This window comes from Lichenostomus cassidix, chromosome 19 (assembly GCF_008360975.1).
Source record: "Lichenostomus cassidix isolate B80296 chromosome 19, HeHo_3.0, whole genome shotgun sequence".
NCBI lineage: Eukaryota > Metazoa > Chordata > Aves > Passeriformes > Meliphagidae > Lichenostomus > Lichenostomus cassidix.
This window is the reverse complement of record NC_139499.1, coordinates 5,902,581-5,923,527: the sequence shown is the minus strand read 5'-3', so window position 1 is coordinate 5,923,527 and position 20,947 is coordinate 5,902,581. Positions and strand designations below refer to the sequence as shown.

The window sequence follows — 20,947 nt, the reverse complement described above, 5'->3', positions numbered from 1 at the left end:
AATTAAAGAAAGTCACCTTATTTCAAAAAAAAGTCTTATTTTATTGGTTGGTAAGGTAATTTAGTTACCTTGGTTTGTCTTACTTCTATAAGTGTAGCATTTAATTGTTTTCCTACCAATATGGCCAATTAAAAATGGCCATAGCCCCTCTATTTTTAATTATTAAATGCAAATACTCCAAGAACTGGTTGCGAATGACTCCGAGTCAAAGTTTTGGCTATACTTTTATTTACTTCACGTACTATGAACATATACATTACATGCTACAAAAAAATAAAAAAGGACTTTAACTGTCAAGAAAGTGGATAGTGTTATAATACAATGGCACATGTTCATATTTTTCTTCAAACAGGTTTGGTTAGAATCCTTCCCCAAAACCATTAACAAAAAGGAAGTGTTTTACTCTTAAGGATGATTAGAAATATTTGCATTATTAACAAATACAATTCAAACAGATTAACAAGATTTAACCAGGTCATATATTAGTAAAAAGGCTGGGGCTTACCAAAATGAAATATATATTAAAAAACCATAGCAGCCAGTTGTACTTTTTAGTGTGATATAACGTGTAAATGCACCAGAAGAACACAGTGTAATTGAGCATTCTGCTTTCATGGTGTATTTCTAGAAATGATTATTCTAGTTCTAACACCTGCCTATGCACAAGAGACCAAAACCACAGCCAAGGAGAGACAAAAGATTGTGACCAACATTCTGAGCAATGATTTTTTTGCACGCATCGGGGAGAAGGGAGGGAACAAATAGAAGAGGATAAACAAAGGCCACAAAAGGATTTCATCTACATGTTCATGAACAGAGGTTCTACCTATCTGCCTTTAAGAGCCTGACAAGTTGAAATGTCTATTTCATCCAAATGCAAAGATACTCCTTTCTATCTATGAAACAAAATCACATTTCAGCTTCGAACTGAAGAGTGGAAAACAGTTGCATTAATGTATCAGTCAACTAAGAAAAACTGCTTGACAAGAACTTGGGATTCTAGTGTAACAGCAGTGATTAAGACTCCTCTAGTTTCCTTTATTTTGCTCTTTCAAAGTGTACAAATATTCACAATTTATACAGTCTTAACAAAACCACATCTACAAAGTTTGCAGGGTATTTGCTAGTTAATTCAATTCATGTCTTTTGTATCAAAAAGGCAAGATTTGCATAATAAAACTTCCAGAAAAATGTTCTTTTGGTATCTTAATTCCTGATTGGAAAGGTACAAATATAATATGGGCTTTCATTAACTGCAGTTGGCAAAAATACTTCAGAACAGTGTTACTCTAAGGACACACTATTTATTGTGTTTCTTTTGCAATACCTGAAGAAAAATAAGCATATATGGGCAATTGAAAAACTTAGTATTAAGTCTGTTATTTAGAGTGCAGCTATTGAACAAAAAACCTCTGAACAGTTACAGTAAATACCAAGATCAGAGGAAAAATACAAATTAGCCTTAAAGAACCCAATGAGTCACAGAACCTAGAGTTAGTTTCTGAATTTTTTTCCCAAAGTAAATTTTGTACAAAGTAGATTTTGTACTAAGCTAGAAGAGTTCCCACAATCACTGGCACGTCACCCTAGCCAGAATAGCAATCCAAGGTGGAACAGAGCTGCAATTCCTCATTTCCATTCTCCCACCACTGTCCCAGCTGTCAGTTTTCTGATAATAATCCTCAGTAGTGCTCATGAGACTGGTGATGGACAGCTGTGATTAACATCAGTCCACACAATTAATGAGTGCCCAGAACCTGAACATTACTCAGACTTGCTGATGGATTAGGTTTGAAGTAAAACAACTAATACTTAAATAGAACAGAAATATTATAATTTCCAGCATGTTACAGAGTTTTGAGGTAAAGTGTTACCAGTATTGTTGTAGGGTCGGTGCCTTGCAGCAAAGGCCTTTGCAGCACAAGCAACCCATGAGCCATTGGAGTCACACAGGCTTGGAGAAACCAAACCCAACAGTTTCTGTTTGATTCTACTTAGAAAACACCCTTCTGCATGGACTATACCGCAGTCAAAGTTACAAAATTTAGTTTGGTCACCAGAGTGCTGTGCTTGGAAAACAACCCAGGGTACAGGCAAGGGAGAGTTACTTCAGTGTTTAATTTCAGTTTACAAAACTTACTAAATCCATTCTGATTTATATTAGAGAAAACCAGATAATTAGAAGAACAGACTAAAAAATAACCATCAAGCAGTGCATAATACTGCCTACTCAATGCACTGATTTTCATCATGAGCTAGGAAGCCATATTTACTCTATTATGCCCTTTGAGAATCAATCCAGAAGCACACAATTATTTTCCATTAGTTTATTAAAAATAAAATCCTCATGAATTCACTATCAAATATTTTACAGATGGGAATTAAACCAGAAGAGTCCCCAGAGTATCTTTAAAATAAAAGTAATATTTGGTTTGTCAGTTCATCGTGTTTGACACTGATTTGTACTGTAACAGTATTGTACAATATTGAAGAATTCTAGAAAAATTAAACTAGCCCTACACAATTTCATTTTATTGGAAAGCAGTGTCAATATTTTAGTATATTTAGTGAATCAAACACTGCTTTAAAGCTACGTATTAAAGTGCTATGCACGTATTTTTCAGCACTGATATGGAGGTTTACACTTCCATAAGCCTTGTATTTGTGGATAAAAAGAGATACCTGTGTGTTAATAAAAATCTTAAATTAAAATCAGCTGCTATGTTTGAAGCATCAACAGTACTGAAGAAATCAATCTAGTGTCCACAAGCTTCTAGAATTCTGAGGTTGATTGGATCTGTCATTTACCATGAAAATGGTAAGGATCTGTAAATCATAAGGCTGTCCCCAACGGGCCCTGCATCAATCTGTGCTGTGCACAGCCAACTGACCGTGCAGAGCACTGCGGAGCCTTTCTAGGACAGAGAATCCAGGATGGAAAAAAACACGGAGAGAGCTCCAGGATTAATCTGTGAAATTTCTATCTAGGTATTGAATTGTCTACGGTTGATGTTCATTGCCTGAGGAAGAAGCAACATAAGCAATGGGCCCGGAGAGAGCTATAAATGTTATCTGAACATCTACAGCACTGCTTTCTCCAGCTGCTGCTGCTGGCAAGGTCCAGGCTGCCGTGCACATGGACATAAGCAGGCATTACAACCTATAATCATGGCCTAGTTCTGCCACTTGACACACGAGTTATCTACTGTCGTACCCTGAATTACATGACCCTTGCTTAAGGAATGGTGGTGTTGAGTCCCAGGGGTTTGCAGGTTATCAGAATGCTTATCCAAGCAATACCGCTTGCAGCGTCGGTCGGAGCATAGTCTTGATGGCATCTGCAATAAAAACAAGTTGAGACTGTTCCCATCTGTAAGAGCAACTGTTGAGCCACACTCAGCTGAAGTCCTCGTCAGGATTCTGTTGATCCAGCAGACGGACATGTGTGAATGGAAAGTGACCACGTCTGCCGTTGCATTCTCCTTCCCACTGACCACTCACGTTAATCTTTGTGACCTTTACCAGCTCACCGACCTGTGGGGTAAGAAACACACACGTTACAATCCAGAAACAGGGGCAGGATGAGCTGCCAGCCCTCCCTTGGTGTGCTGTCACCCAAGTGCACCAGATACACAGCTATAAAAAGCAGCTTTAGTCCTGACAGTTTGAGACACCAGCCTGCCCCCAAAGTCATTCACTCCAAGAAAGGATATTAAAAAATGTACCTAGATGAGATGAGAACTACCTGAAGAGCCAGCAATCCAATACCAGTCCTTCAGAGTGGTCTTGGGAGCTGCCATCAGGTCTTATCCTGACAAATGTGCCTTGCTGGACTGACAGAGGCCTGCACACTGCTGGGACTCCATCAGGAGCCTCATAAAGCAAGGAAGGCTTGCACCTGTACCAAGTGGACACTCATCTGCAAGCTCAACAGCTCCTCAGTTTTGAAATTCCACTTTTCAGGCAGTATTTCAAAACTTCTGGGAAGAGGAGGATCTCTCTCTCTTCACAGATCATAACAGGTATATAAGAAATAGTGCCATAAGACTGCTCTGTTCTACTCTGGGCAGCCACTACCAACTACTACTGAAGGCAAAGCCAGATGGCATTTCACTCTTGCCCAGCATGGATTTCTCCCAGAAATAATTCCCACTGAATCACAGAATTGTTTAGGTTGGAAAAGATCCTTAGGGTCATCAAGTCCAAGCATTAGCTCAGCGCTGCCAAGTCCAGCGCTCCTGGGAATAGCAAAGCCAACTGATGCTCTCTCCCTCTTGCCCAGGAACACATCTATTCCAATCTCCAGCCTAATATTCCCAGCACCAATTCCAAAGGCATCATCTCCCTGTGACAAAGGGACAAACTGCACAGCAGTCACTCCCCCAGGGCCATGCAGGTAGTTCAAATCAGGACACAACTCAGTCCCCAGCTCTGTTTCATATTTAAGAGTACTTAATTAAGTGGCATTTACACAACCTAAGAAAGCACAATTTACATTGTAAAGATACTCACTGGAGAGTTAATGAATGCACCACTGAAAAGCTGTCTACCCCTCTGCAGAATTTTATCAATAATCTGATTTACTAGTAACATACAACGGCTTTTAGAATTCTTCCCACACCACAGATGGAGGATGCTTTGGGACAGATCCACTCTATTTTCTTCCACTAATTCTGTAAATAAACTCTGAAGGTGTGGCTAAAGGCCTCACTGCATTTCATCCAGAAATTCACTGAATATAGTTATAGTTTAGACAGATGCTCATCGCTGTATTCCAAATCCATCTCAAACACAACCTCATTATTTCAACTTTCTGGGCAGCCAACAAAGAACAAGGAAAACTATTTCAAGATGTTACCAATCTCCATTAACTTTACAGGTTTTAATCACTTGCAATCTTTTGCCAGAACAGCTTTTAACAGTTCATAAATTCAACCCCTTTCATGGACATTTAATTAAGCTTCCCATACCTCTCATGATTACTTATCTGGTAATGAGAAGCCCACTGAGACTCTTGCTGTAGCTTTATTTTTTCCTTTTGTAGTCATTAGTATAGACATTTTAATGAATCATATTTTGAAGAAAATCCTCTTATGTATTTGCTACAGGCAAAAAGGAAGCCCTCCTCCAGTACTGAATGCAAGCTTCAGCTCTTTAGGAATTTAATCATGCAGTTTGTATAATTTTGCTACTGCAAATAACCACTGGGGGGTTGTACCGACAAAAATACTCTGCTGACCAAAACAATACATCAGCTATAATTTAACGAGGATAAGATTCAATGTGACAATGCTAGAAGTGGAAAATCTGATTTCCTAATCACAGCCATTACCAGAACAATGTCCCAGATAACTTTAACCTGCTTCAGACCTGGATATAATCTACAGATCAGCCTTCAAGAGAACAGTGTTTAACCTCCAACCCACTGGGAAGGGAAAAGCATGAGTTGCACTGAGGTTTGCTGTCTGCAAAGGATTTTTCTTAGACTGTTGGCCTCTGCTCTTATTGACTATCACAGATTAATTAGTGTTCATTAGGGTTTATCTTGGATGCCTTACAATGAACTCACCTGCAAAAGGTGGGTTCAATAGAGCAATACCACAATATGGGATGTTTGTGACACTCCTTCCCTCCCTCCCTCCCTCCCAGAGCATCCTGTAGCTGCTGTTTGGGTTTCAGGCATGTTTCAGGGTCATTGCAGCCATTTATGAACTCCCCTTCCTACAAGGAGCTACACTTTAAAGTTGCATTCCAGTAATTGTTAAAAGAGGAAAGAGCTCTGAGATTAAATATTCCTTTTTTTGCCAGTACAGTAATTTCATTTAGCAGAAACACTGATACAATTTTTCATTCACACTTCACTTTTATATATAAACCTTCTCATTTGGTTCTTACATATATCTTTACACCTGTCAAAGCAGGACTAACTTTAAACAAGCATGGACCATTTGACAAATGCTGGCTTAATAAAATGGCTCCATTAGATCCTGACTAACTCACAGATCTTTCTAGATCTGCTTCAAACCTCTGCTATAGTTCAAACACTCTCCTGAAGACAACACAGAGAAGCATTCCAAAAATTACTTGTTATTACAAGTGCTGAAGTTTTAAAACCTTTAGGCTAGGAGTGGATGTTGTCTCTGAATTCTCCTCACTTTTTGCATTGACTTAGGGCAACATTAGTCCACAGTGCATCATCCCACCAAGCACAGCACCTCAGGAACAACACTGTACCCTGCTAGAAAGCCAGCTTTGTCTCAGTCTTCATCAGAAGTTTTAAAACTAAATATACCCCATATGCTTCAAAGCAAAATTGAAGGTTCAAGTGAAGACTTCTGTATGCTGTGGTTTTATTCCAAGTACTCCTCTTTGGTGAGGTCAAGGTGGCAGAGTTCTGCTACTGTTGCAAAGAAAAAAAATAAATCGATCGATCTCAGAGTCATTCACCACACAGATCTTCCCTTTTTCTCCTCTATTTTCTCTTAAAATAGACTGAAAACTCCTTGCATAGGTCCAGTTACATGCAAAATAAATGTTAACTTCTCCTGCTGAATCTTTTCTCCATAATAGAGCACAGACTTTATTAGAACATCGCCTGCTCTGATCCTCCTTCCTTGAGCTCTTCAAAAGCATGTCAGGCTTAAAATAACAGAGCAGCACAGATATTCTGTTTGCAGTTCAGTCAAAAACTGTTTGATGTTAAGAATCTATTTTTCTAAGAGAAACAGTGGGATCCACCCCCTCCCATGAATATTGCCAGATTTAAGGAGAAGAGTTTTCGTTTGGAAAGAATCCCACTTTCTGTATTTATAAAGAGGTCTGGGCAAAAATGGACTGATAAGTTTCACATAATGCTCTCTTACTAAGTTATCTAAGAAAGAGATCTCTAAATAAACAGAGAAGGAACACCACGAAGTGAAAGGGAACGTGGAAAAGGGACACAACAAGAAACAGCACTTTGATAAACAGGATGGAGAAAAACTTGGGAGAAAACGAAGTGCATATTGCTTTTTTCCTGTACAGACATTGAAAGCAACTCAGTAACATTGTGATTGGAAGTGATAAAAGCTGCAAGGCTTTGAGGGCCACTAGAAGCAGTGATAAATGGCTCACATTTGAAAGCTGAATTTTTGCAACATTACATACAGAATAAAGAACCACCACTGCTATTGCAAGACAGGAACGGAACACCCTAACCAAGAGGTCCAAGGTGTCAAGTGATAAATATTTAAGCAGTTTTAAGAGGCCCACAAAGGCCATTTCTGAACACCAGAAATCTCACGTGGTCACACAGCCGAGCTGAGCTGACACTTCTCAGCTGCCCCTCCCAAACACTTCAGCTACTCAGCCTTTACCACCAGTTAGTAAAGGACACTAGAGGTGGAAGGTAGCTCAGAAGAGAGAGGTGTTACCCACAAAAGCACTCTTGACAGATCATGTGAGTTTTGGTGAAGAGGATTGAACTAACCTAAGATCAGGCCTGGCACTCGCAAGCTGTTCTCCAGCATGGAAAGCATTTCCTTTCACTCTAAGTTGCTTATGGCCTGGATTAGCAGTATTTCCTCACTCTCTCTATTTCACTCCATGCTCCCAAACCCTGCCCTGGGCAGCAGTGTGGGGTTCTTTGGTGAAATAAAATGCAAAGTGAAGGCTTTAGAGAATGCAAAATTCAGAAAGAAAACTAAAAGGTTTTGATAAATATCCAGAGGCTCAAAACCAATCTAACATCTGGTAATTACAACAGTCTGCATTCAGGAATATTCTCAAGCTCCAGGAGGTGGCTGGGTGGAAAGAGTGAGAAAAAGAGGGAAAGAGACAGTATTTTAGCCTTTATGAGAGTTTGAAGGGTAAAAATCCTCACATTTTCTCCAAATCTAATGAGTTGACATAAATTTCTACTTATGAAAATATATATTCATACATATAACAGAACATGTAGCAACTCAGAGTATATTTTACACTACCTACAACATCTGCCAGGTTGTACATCAATTATCCATGTGCAGCATGTGCTGCATTTCCCAGTTCTGTACCAGACACACACCTACAGCTGCCAGCTCACTGAAGTCCTGGAGTGCCTTTTGTGCTATGCACAATTACACAAACTATTTGAGAGTGAAGAGGAGATGCTCTGACTCAGCACAGAAACTGTTTTTTTCCCAAGTACTTAAAATGTTATATAAACAGGAAGTCAATTAGGTATCAGGAAATTCCAGAGCCTCTAGCTCAAAGAAAGCCTAGATTAAAGGATACAATTTACATATCCTAAGGCAAAGGTCTGCCACAGGGAATACCTTAGTCTCAATTTCCTCAAATGTAACTTGGGGGAGATCTATCTGATGTGGAGAGATAGAGCACTCTGGTCACCTTTTTAAGAGGAAAAAAGACAAATCAAAGAGGGCCTGTAGAAGTACTTGATCCTATCAGGAAGGGAATCAACCTGAGGGAAACTCACTGCTTTACTGCAAATCCTACTCCATCAATCACTGCTTTGTACCAGACCTCCCTAATAAATTGTAGTGTAAATTGTAAAATACTCCTGCTTCACAACCTAAACACAAAGTAATCTGCTTCAGGTGATGTTACTATTAAATTCTATATGTGATCATCAACATCATCATCTCAGTCCAGGTAATTTCAAAGTGTATCAATGTTTCCACTGATTGCTTTAAAACTGCTGACAGACTGGGGGAAAAAAACACCAAACCCAATACAACACAAACCAACAAATAACCCAGCACACCTTGTACAGATTGTGGTGAGGCACACAACAGCAAACACGGGTTCAGACACACAATTCATGAACTGCTCCCCCTCCCTCCCCCCTAAAATAAACATTTCAGAAGTGAAAACATAGATGGGGAAACACTTATGTTAGTGATGGTTGACAACAGACATGAAACTGGTTCAGTAACCTAACAATAATCAACAATAATCTAATTTCCAAGTGACTGGAGTCACTCATTTTATCCGTAACTTATTAATCATGACGTAAAACCAGTATTACAACGCTTTTCCCTTTCTCATTCCTCCAAAACTACCACGTGCTCGAAAGGGAAATCCCTTGAACAGATCTCTTCCTTCTAAATTTTGCCCATTATGTACCTCCAAAGCCAAGGCTGTCTTGTCGTAGGCATTAGGGACTCGCTTCTGGATAACCCGGGCATAAATAGGGCCATTCTGAAGGTTAGGGAGCGGAGTGTTGATGCTGGGCTGGGCATAGGGCCCTGGCTCCGGCCCACCCAGTGGTTGTGGGTGGGAACTATCCTGGTTACCTCCAATCAGAGTAGGGACTGAAGCAGAGGAAGGTCTATACTTCTCGACGTAAGGAACGGGTATCATTCCCCTCTTCCCTTCGCTGTCTTCTGCGTTCCACCACTGCTCTTCAGGCTTATCCCGGATTCTCAGTATGTCTCCTTTCTTAAAGGGGAGGTCTTCCTCATCATTGCCATTAAAGTCAAAGAGAGCTCGCACATACTCGGCCTCCTCCTGCCTGAGGATGACGCCGCTATTCTGCCTGGAGCGGGAAACGGGTTCTATCAAGGTTGTAGTGTCCAAATAGTGTATTTTGTAGAATTCCAGTAAGGATGGCAAAGAATCAAACTCTTGGTCACCTATTCGGAATCTGGTGGGGTTCGACCCTGGAAAGAGAAGGCAACATGTCAAAGAGAGCGTAGCTACTCGAGATGAAACATCTGAGGAGACAAATGCATTTACAGAGAAGTATTTCAACACCAGATTTGGTCACCTTTGTATCATATTCAGCTTTTCTGACTATTTTTGATTTTCACTATCATGATCATGAGTACAGGAAGTTTTTAAAAAGATTTTGTCAAGGAAGGAAAAGAAATTCTTTGGCACTGCCAAACTTCACCAACTAGGATAAAAATATCTTTGTCTCTTTCATTGTTACATGGACCCAACAGATGAAAATGTTCAGAACATCAGTTTCTCAGGAGCCTGTACAATTTTCCTGTTTTATACTCTAAATATAGGAAGCAAATTAAATTTTGGTACCACTTCAATGAAATTATTTTTTTACACTCTTTTGCTGTTCAGATTTCTTTCCAAAGAACAACACTGCAATAATGGTTATTTACCTGTTGTAAGTATCTTGGGTTAAAGGCATGAACACTACAGAAAACTGCTTTGCACAGCAGCAAACAAGTGATGGGAATGACAAATGAAGTTATTCTTCATTTTGGTAAAAGGTACCAGCAAAGAAAGTTATCTACATTCTATGCAATGCAAAGCAACAACATATATTTTCATAATAGGTATGACTCAGCCTTTTAATCTCAAGTCTTGTAGCTTCTTTGCCACATTTGTCAGTTGGAGCCCAAGCCATAAATCCAAACCTCAAACACACTGAAACACAGATGATGTCCACATTCAAGCCATTACAGGCATCAAAGTGCAGAATATCCATTTCCAATCTGTGTGCTGTGCTTTTTTTTCCATTTTATGTTCTTCAGGCTCAGCTGGGGAAAAACACACACATGATGTTCTATTTCCACCATGCCCTGTGCAATCAGTTATGGGAAAAACTGGGGGAAGGCTGGGGGAGGGGAGTAGAGATGAAAAGATTTATGCTTTAATGAGTAACTCTTTTAGCAAGAAAGAGATGCTTACTTTGCAAGTCTGTTTTCTCTGCAGGGAATATCTAACAGTCCCAAGACTTAGCTCTGGAGTACAAAGCTAGCAGAATCCTTCAAGCTGTCACTGATCCAAAACTCCCTGCAAAGTAGCACTGTCAGCATGGAAAGCTAATGTTACAACAAGTTCTTTCAGGAGAGCAAAAAGGGGTTCTGAGAGAGAAAAGGGCAGATTCAGTAAGATCAACACAGACAAACACCCGAGAAATGAGTGCTGAAGTGTCCTGAAAGAACACGAGTGTTAGTGGAGCTGGTTAAAGGAAATTCGAAGGAGCAGAACTAAGTCATTGGAAAATGCACGTTTGCATGCATTGACAGCCCTGAAAGGCTCTCCAAAGAAATGAATACAAACATAGGGAGCCAAATCCCAAAAGCAACACCCTCGAAAAATTGCAAAAACCAAAACACAAACCAGCATCACCAAGAGATAAGGAAGTTGATGTAATTATCAGTAAGAAAGACGAGCCCAGCATGGGAAGAGAGAATTAAGATTCCATCTTATTCTCCCAAAGTGTACTGTGCTGAGAAGATGCAAAATTCCTTCAACTTCTGTTGCTGAAATGTAACTTAGAGCTCTAGACTTGGCCATAACTCTGCAATTTCATCCCAGTGACAGTTGTTAGCTCTGTGGGCTCACAGGAGGTGGATTCTGGCTGCACAGGCAGCATCCCCACACCACTTCAGAACAGCTGATGTTCACTACTCAGGGTGTCAGGGGATCTGGAATGCTGCACTTCCACTAGCGTTTTAAGGGGGAAACCAAGTGGTAAAGACATCAGGTTTCACACCGACCTGGTCATAGAAAAATGAGGAAATAACTACCACTGTTTTAGTCGTGAACCTTTAAGGATCAAGGCTTGGTACAAGTCAAAAGAAGTCATAGGAATGTTAAGCGCAGGGCAGCAAAGCTCTCTGCAGCCATATGGAGAAGGCTGAATCTCAGGGAAGTTCACTGACGTGGAACTTATTCCACATGACAGAAACAGAGAGCCTGAAACACCAATTTACCTCTGTAAAACCTGCTCCAAGCTGACTCAGCCAGACTGAGCTCTGTCTCAGCAAGGTAAGGACTCACAGAAAAATGTGAACAGGTCACAGGAACGAGGAGCAGTTCATCAGGAACATCCAGCAGCCTGCTCAGCACCAGCAGCCTTCACTGGGATGAACAAGACATTTTGGAGTGCCTTTTTTTATTTCTTTTGGAACAGGCTCACCCTCTTGAATTAATGCACAACAGCCTGAGAGAGCTGCCAAGTGTACCTGAATACAAGTTGGACTTTAAGAAGAAAAGTCCTCTGGAACATTATGTACAGGGAAGAAGTGACTGAAATCACTGTACTGTATCCTGGAAAATCACATCCTAAAAGGCATTTTGCACAGCTGAGCGACAGCCAGAGTCTGGGAGCAGAAAGATCAATGCACTCCTTGAAAGGACAGAGAGAAAAGCATTATAAAGGGGAGATGTTACCCTCACAAAGACCACACTGCCAAAAAACCACACACACTTCTGATGCTTTTCTTTAAAAAAAAAATATAAGGCAGCTGCAGAAATCTGAGAAGACCTAGAACAAGAAATCTACAAGCTTAATCCAATTTAATTATCAATTAATATAAAGGCAGCAACCTTGTAATTGTCTGCAGAATTTAAATAGAACAGTCCTAAAATTTAGCTAAAATAGGCATAAATAGGACAAAATAGTTCAAAGTCACAGTTGATAAAATGCAGGCTGGAAATAAAATACAACTCCACCTTCCCAATCAAGTGGTAAACTTTCCATCATTTGAAGTCTTTTGTGGATACTCTTGTTCAGCTACAATGAGCTAAATGATGCTCACATGTAGTGGGGAAATTATTCCACTCACTACAGGCTCCCAAGTTTTATCATTCTTTGGTATAATGATATTTAAAAATTCAAAGATTAAATTCAAAGATTAATAGATTTCAGGCTCAGAGGAATTCTTCAGCCTCTTGTTTGAACTGCAACACTGCTCATACCTGTAGGCCAATGGAATAATTAAGGCAGGAAAAGTTGTAGCAAGAAGGTGAGTGGGGTGGTTTTTGAGAATAAAAGCAGTTTTCCTTCATCATCCTGGAATTTTGCTTGAAGTCACAAGTCTGAGCAGCACATTGTGCACATCTTCTGAAGGCTCTCAGGAAGAGCACAAGCATGTAAAGGTAAATCAACTCCTGGAGGAATTTTAGTCACTTCCTATCAAAGTTGGACACTTGAGAACTAGAAATGATCTCCCCTCCTCTGCAGGCTGGCACAGCTGGAGGAAGAAGAGTTGCCCAAGGTGCAGCTCCACCACCAGCACTGCTCAGCTGAGTGATGTTACTCCTTGAATGAGAAGCACAAAGGGCTGAGTGCCATCTTTCTTACTTACTCCCATCTCCACTAACCTGACTCCAGCCATTTCAGGATGCCAGAACAGCCAACAAACCCCCTGCTCTCAGAAAGGAAAGAGTTAAAATCCAAAGGGTCCCAGAATTCAAGTTTCAAACCTGGCTCATGTCAGTTCTCTGTTTATGATGCACATTCCCTCCTGACACAACCCTCTGACACTGCCTGGGCTTGGTGTCAGTCTGGGAAAGAGTGCTCAGATATGTTTTATATGTTGTACAGAATTAGGGCTATAAACCACCCAATATCCTGCTGCTTCAGGGTGTGGGCAGGTGGTGAAACCACAGAGCAACTTCTCACTTTCTCACACATCTCAGGGGGTTTGCATTTCTCTCTTCTCTTCAGTGTCACTAGGGAGTTTTCTCTTGATTCCCAAGCTCTGGGAAGCTTTTCCTTTCAGTGCAGGGAACACTTCCCAGAAATACAGGTTCTTATTTTTGCATCTAGTTCTAGTCAGCAAGGGTGGCTCCCTTTCCCAGTTTAGAGTGTGTTTAGAGCCAGGAAAGCTGTTCTTATCACACAGGGCACAAAGGAGATATCCCAGTGATGTAAGCCAGTTCCTCCTGGAGCATATGGGAACTGAGCTCTGAAGGCATCACATTCCAGCCCTGTGCTTCCCCCACCTTTTTTCCTTGTTCTGAAGTACCTTCCTACTCCTGCTGAGCAGAACAAATAAGCCCCATGAATGCCCTATAAAAACATAAAACTCCATTGAGTGGAAGAGCTCTGAGCACACCAGGAGAACACACTGTCATTTCTGCAGAGGATAAGAAGAAAAGATGTCTAATACAGGCACTTTCTTAAGTTGCAATTAGTTTGTACTAAAATATATTTGGATCTTAATAGAAAAAAGACAAAAAAAACCAAACCAAAACTCAAACCAAACCTAAACCATGCTGCTCACACATCCCCAAAGCCACTTCATCCAGAGCTGAGTGTGGATATCTTCCTGTAAGGATTCTGTGATTCCAGGAAGTTCAGTCACAATGGAAGTGACTTAGAAATGTTAAGCATCATGTTCTTAAAACTCATGAATGGTGAAAACATCAATTTCTGCATTCTAGCTGTTTTATTTCCCTACCTCAGACAGACAAATTTAATAACACTATAAGGCTTCTGTCTTTTTAATGCAGCACTCTCTACAGCAAGCATTTCTATCTTTAGGTATTTCAGGCATTTTTAGTGCATATCACACATTTTTACCCTCAGGACAAATTGCAAACACATGATATATTTAGTATTTCCTCTGTTGTCCATCACCATGCCAATGCCTGCACAGAGCACTTTGTCCTGTTTGGGATTTCTTTAGCCATAGCAGTGACACTTCATCACAAATTATACCCTAATTCTGATCCATTTCCACTGAAAGCAGAGTGTTTGTCTTTCCCATAATTCAAGGATTTATCTGATTTTTTAACTTCCTTAAAGCATTCCAGGAAGACATAAAACGTTCTGTTAAATTCTTTTTTCTTTGTTATGCTGAAAAATCACCTGCAAAAAATTAGAAACTGCAGAATCAGACGAAAGATCAATTTAACAAAGAGTTTACAAATTTCTACTTTAGAACTCAAATAAAGTATCATGTTTCTGTGACATTATGACTTTTAAATTAGGGAAGCCAAAGCTCCTCATCCCATTCATTCTGTGCTGAGGTTTCCCTATCCCTGAGAGCAGTGTTAGACCAGTCAGGAATTTCACAAACATGGAGACCAACAAAAATCTACCCAAGAACTTGACCTGGAATATTCAGATTTCCCAGTGAGACCTGTGCATTTGCCAAATAATAACTTCCTACAAAAGCTGTACCACACTAAAACACACTGAAGTTATTTTTCCAAATGTTTTAGTCTGGCCACAATAAACAGGCAGGATAATCTGCAATCATTTAACTCTTTTTACTGCATTCCTTTCCCTACCCAAACATGAAATCTTCAATCTTCTACCAATGCTTTCACCTCCCTCCCATCACAGAACAACCTCCCACTTATTTTTTGAAAGAGCACCTTAATTACATTTAAAGTGTAATTCAATATACACACCCCCAGCATCTTCTCTGGCTGGAGTGTGAAGGCAGCAGTATCAGCATGGAGGCATGATTTAATTAAAAGTAGTAAAATCAGTGTGGGAGTGTCTGTAGTGCAGGAGTGATGCATCACCCCTCCCCAGAACATCCAGGGGACAAATAAAAGGGAGACCAACTAAAACATAATTATACTTTTCAGATATATTAAGCCTACGCTTTTAAATCAGATAAACATTGAAAACAGAAGAGAATTACAAGGTGCTTTGTGATTTTAACCAAAGCCAGCCCACAGAATGCCACATAATGTTACTGAGCTTAAGGATGTAACACAAGAAAAAAGTCAGGGTGGCTGTACTGAAGTCATGCCACTGTTTTTCCAGAGTTGTTCCCCAAAAAAATCAACTGCCCAGCAGTGACAGACACTCATGATGCAGTGTTTTTTGCTGTCTTTAAAATCCTACTAGGTTGGAATCCACAACAAACCATCCTGGTGACTGACTGTCCTACCAGCCATCCCTGTCAGCAATTACTGCACCAAACCTGTCTGCACACACATGACACGACAGAGAGCCCACCACAGTCTGTGCCAAACTATTTCACTCCCCAGCAGCAGTGACTTCCACTTCCAGCTGAATTCAGCCACCTTGAGCTTCTACCTGTGCAGCTTTGTGACTGGAGTGCACCCTGCAGCTCTAGGAGGTTCCTGGGATAAACAGGATGAGTTAGTATTTTCCCAGTTTTTTCCAATCTGAAAAGCTTCCCCTGTATTACAGTGCAAACCTAGTGCCACCAATTCTGGTTTCTCTCAGATGATCTCCTCCTTAGTCAACCACTCTATGCAGAGATTGAAAAAAATAATAAATCTTGTTGCATCTTCCCAATACTGGTCTCTCATTCCACCCATAGACCCACAGAGTGTCTGTGTAGCAATTCACACAGTTTACTCTCTGCCAAACAACTTCATAAAATCTCCTATTACAAAGGTTTACTAAAATAACTATCTAGTGGCTCCTTGCTGAGATGCCAGCCACACATCCACATCACTTTGCACGGATTAACACCCAAACTCGAGCAGTAACAGCACTAAATTCGTTAATTCCCACAGGAGGGACACCACTAGCATTGCACGTTCTGACATATCCAAGGATTCTGCATTGCTGGGAGTTTAGTTGGATTAAACAGCAAAAATGCTGCTTCTCACAGTGCTTCTCCCTCCGGCACAACCAGCATCTTCTGCTCCTAAAGTTTTCCACTTAAACGTGTTTTCATATTACACGTTCAGCTGATGAGAAATAACACCAAGCCTCTCCTTTCACGGGGACAGAAACCGAACATCACATCCCATTTACAGAAACCTTCGCGTTTCCATCCTGCAGAGTTCCCACCACTCACACTCCAACTCAGCCTCCCTGCTAACAGCCAGAACTCAGCCTTTGGCGATGACACTTGCACAGAACCATCTCGGCGACACGGAAAAGCTATGATTTACCGCTAAGGGGTTCAGGAAAACAAAGCGCTGCAGGCTGCCCGTCTGCAGGCCGGTGAATCGGTGCGGCACAGGGCGGCAGGTGCGGGCAGGCAGCCGGGCCGGGCCGGGCTCGGGCAGAGCCGCAGCTCCCCACACGGCTGCACTCGCCACAAAGCGCTGCCCGCCCGCCAGCGCCGAGCCCAGCCGCCCCGGCTGCCCTGCCCGGGCTGCGGGTCACTCACCCGGGGCCCCGGGGCCCTCGCCGCCGGCCCGCCGGGCTCCCGCCGGCACCAGGCTGTTGACGATGTAGTGCGAGACGCGCGAGCTCTCGGACACCGACAGCACGAAGTCGCCGGGGATGGTGCCCGAGTCGCGCACCAGGAAGGTGCCGTGGCGCTGGCCCTGCAGCAGCGACACGGCCTCGGCGCGGCTCAGCCGCCCCCAGTACCAGCTCGCCCGGTCCTCGGAGTCGAACTGCCCGGCCATGGGCGCCGCGCTCCTCCCCCGCCCGCGGCCGCCGCCGCCCGCGGAGCCGCTCAAAATGGCGGCCCGGCCCTGACCTCACCTACCGGACGTGACCGCACGCGGGGGCGTGACGTCATCTCCCCGCGCGGGCGGGCGGTGTGAGGGCGGGAGGGAGGGAGGAGGCGGGAAGGGCTGAGGGGATGGAGAGCTGGGGAGAGCCGCGGGAACACCAGGGAGCGATCGCGCTGGGAACACCGCTGGGATCGGTCCCAACACCGGACCCATCACCCTGACCGGACACCGCCTTGTTAACCGGAGCAGCGTGCCGCGCACGGTCCTTTCTTGAACACCTCCAGGCACGGTGACTCCACCAGCTTCCTGGGCAGCCCGTTCCAATGTCTGCTGACCCTTTCTGTGGAGAAACTCCTCCTGATGTCCAACCTAAACCTCCCCTGAGGCCGTTTCCTCTTGCCCTGTCCCTGTTCCCTGGGAGCAGAGCGCGACCCTCACGAGAAGGTTCCCCTGAGCCTGTTTTTTCCCCAGGCTGATCCCTCCCAGCTCCCTCAGGCGCTCCTGGGGCTCCAGCCCCTTGCCCAGCTCCGTTCGCTTCCCTGGACACACTGCAGCCCTCAGTGTCCTTCCTGAATCGAGGGACCCACAACTGGACACAGTGCCCCAAGTGTGGCCTCAGCAAGGGGCACAAGGGACAATCCCTGCCCTGGCCCTGCTGCCACACCGTTCCTTGCCTTAGGAGGCCATAAGGATGCTGAAGGGTCTGGAGACAAAGCCTGATGAGAATGGACAAACTCGGTTTGTTCAGCCCAGGAGAGGCTGAGGTCAGACCTCACTGTGGTCTTCAACATCCTCCTGAAGTGCAGCACCAACCTCTGCTCTGTGAGCAGGGACAGGACTCAGGGAATGGCTGGAGCAGTGCCAGGGCAGGTTTAAGTTGGATATCAGGAAAGGTTCTTCCCCCAGAGGGTGCTGGCACTGCCCAGGCTCCCCAGGGAATGGACACAGCCCCGAGGCTGTCAGAGCTCCAGGAGTGTTTGGATAATGCTCACAGGGTGGGATTTCTGGGGTGTCTATGCAGAGCCAGGAGTTGGACTGGATGATCCCAGCGGGTCCCTCCCAGCTCAGGATATTCTGTGATTCTGTACACCAAAGGTTGCAGCTCACTGTGTGTTTTCCTTCAGGGCTGTGCCAGCAGCTTCTGTCCTCATCCTCCCTGCCAGCCACATATTCCCCCCTCACAGCTGTGCCAGCACAGCTGCTTTTCATGGGATTGCACACTGAATTGGGCCAACGAGCTGCTCTGGGATAAAAATAGCCCTGCAAAAGAAAAAGTCTGATTTTATTCAGGGCAGTTCACTGACTGCATTACCACAGAGGTCTGCAACAGGGGAGAGCTTAAGTTCCACTGGTGCCACACAGGAACCATGTGTGTGTGGGCATGCACAAATTAAAGAATTGTGTCCGCAAGAACAAAGCAATATTTACCACTTTTGGATTGTTCTCCAAGATCTCTTAAATCCCAGAGTAATATCTGTAAGTGCATGTAGAATTCTGCTCCAGCTCTGCCCAATTCTGTGAGTTTTTTCCCAGAAAGGAATGTGCTTTTTCAACTGTGTGGTCTCCATGTGGCAGCACTTGCATAAACAGTGTTAGAGCACAGCTGTCCCTGTCACAGGCTCTTCCCTGCCTCTCCATATCCTGCTTTTTTGTAGGGCATTTTGGAACTCTGTAGCTATCTCCTGGGACTCTGGCATTACCCTGCTCAGGTAACCAGTGTTGTGCTAACCTTCACAACATCCCAGTGGGAAAATATTCTTAGAGGTGAGGAGCCTGTGGTTCATCAAACCCATAAGAAAGCACCAGGTGGTTGATTTCAGCTTCCCAAATGAACATCCTTCCTCTGCTGATCCTGTTTTCTCTCCAGATGGACTGGAGGTAGGAGTGAGCCTTAATCCATTTGGAGGGCAGAATCCCAGTTGTCGTGGTGATGTGTTGGGTTTGCTGGCCAGCTGCAGGAATAGCACACACACACTCACTTCCACTGGACTTTTCATAGGTTTGAAAAGCTGCAGATCCTTCTTGAGAGCCCAGGGCGAGTTAAATCATATCCGCAGGAACACGTGTTCGTTCTGTTCAGTGTTCACAGATCTCAAACAAACAAACAAATCACCCAGGACTTTCTTATTAGGGCAAAATTCACCATTTTTCTGACTCCTATCAGACCACTGCAAAACAAAAAATCCCCTTTTTTTGAGGGCCCACCGACTATTCTTTTTTTCCCTCCTTTCCCAGTCCCCATCTCCTGTTTTCAGCCGAACCCCTGAAAACTGCAGGAATTGGTGTTTTTCATCAGATTTTGGTTTTGGTTTTCGCTCACTTTGGAAATTCTGTTGCACGAGCTCTCTCTGGTGGTCAAAACCGGGGAAACGAGTAACTCTCCTGCCCTAAATCGCTTCGGTGGGTGTTTCCATGCTGGAATGATTTCACAGAATCATGGAATGATTTGGGAATGATCATCCCGTTCCAACCCCCAGCCATAGACAGGGACACCTTGCACCAGACCAGGTTGTTCAGAGCTCCATCCAGGTTGTCCACAGCTTCTCTTCTACACTCACTTTCTGACTTTCATTATTTCTAGCAGCCTTTCCTTGCTACAAGTATCTGCTAATGCCTGGTAGCTTTTCCCAAATTTCTCTTTCCTCCCCGGTTTAAACACTGCACCCCTCAGTAGTTTATTACCCCTGACCCATCCTTGCTGCACAAAGCCTACGACAAAGCAGAGCCCTTCTGCCCAGACCTGCTTCCTACAGGTTTGGAAAAAAATTAACATTTTAAGAGTTCAGGTGATCTTTCACAGGCAGAGGGATTGCAGACAGAGAGCAATGTGAAAGAAAAACAAAACTCTGGGACACAGTCTCAGAAGAAAAAAATCATCTTGTAATTTTGAATCATTCACTGTTAATAACCAGATTCTGAAAGGAGTCATGAAATATTGTGAAAACATTCTATTCACCCACCTGGCACTAAAAGCTCAACTGGTACCCAGGTTTGCTTTCCCTCTCCTGATTTTATTGTCCCTACCAGTTGGCCAGAGATTGTTTTTTCCTAAGAAGCTCTAAAACTTTGGCAACCAGTCCAAAGCCACAGTGAATCAGTAGCAAGTTTCTTGCTGAGTTCAATGAGTGTGTTTTGGAAAGGTGCCAAGCATCGAGGGCTGTAGTACAGCAATGTTCTGTCCGAGGTGACATTCAGGGATGGTAAAACAAAATCAGGAAACACCTGGGTTAGCCAAGGGTTCATCTGCTCTCTGCTGACAGCAGTGCAAGGCCACCTGGAGCAAATCCGCAGCTAGAACAGGGCTCTGGTCTGCTGTGTGTGAGGGAATGGAACCGATTAGTGTAATTAGGGGAATGAAGAACCTGTCTCATGGGGACTGGTGAAACCATGGGGTTTATTTAGGCCAAGAGGAGGCGGCGCTGCTCTCCTAGAACAGCCTGAACACCTTGGGACAAGGCGACCAAGAGAAGTAACTGAGCCCCAGAACAATGGGACACAACACTGTGGAGAACTGCGAGCTGAGAATTAGTTTGATTTTATCGTGGATGTAACATTCCCCTAGTATGGACGGGAGGGGAAATTGAACATTGTTAGAGTTCAGATAATTTTTAAAAACCCCAATAATCTTTGTAGGGACTTAGGTTCTGTGTTTGTCTGCTCACCGGGTGTGTTTCCCCAGGGCCGGGGGTACGTGGGGACACGGCAGGGTCACCCTCGCTCTGCCCTATCTCTGTGCCCATTCTGTACCCTGAGCCCCACGGCCCTTCACCAGCTCCCTCCGGCCCGGGATGCGCTGGGGCTCGGGGAGGTTCGGGGGCGCGCCGGGCTTCGGGGCGTCCTGGGCTCGGGGTGTGCCTTGGGC

General features: G+C 43.6%; 1 protein-coding gene across 2 annotated transcripts; it reads right to left on the bottom strand.

Annotated features, from left to right (window-relative positions):
• Positions 1 to 205: 205 nt before the first annotated feature.
• On the bottom strand, positions 206 to 17,117 carry CRK (CRK proto-oncogene, adaptor protein). Of its 2 annotated transcripts, none has more exons than XM_085078194.1 (3): positions 16,791 to 17,117; positions 9,106 to 9,641; positions 206 to 3,534 (listed from the first exon to the last, which is right to left on the bottom strand). In XM_085078194.1, the coding sequence occupies exons 1-3, from the start codon at positions 17,032 to 17,034 to the stop codon at positions 3,397 to 3,399; spliced, it is 918 nt and encodes a 305-aa protein (XP_084934320.1). In that variant the 5' UTR covers positions 17,035 to 17,117; the 3' UTR covers positions 206 to 3,396. The 2 variants fall into 2 exon arrangements, with proteins under 2 accessions (XP_084934320.1, XP_084934321.1); XM_085078195.1 differs by lacking the exon at positions 206 to 3,534 and adding an exon at positions 6,243 to 6,400.
• Positions 17,118 to 20,947: the final 3,830 nt, after the last annotated feature.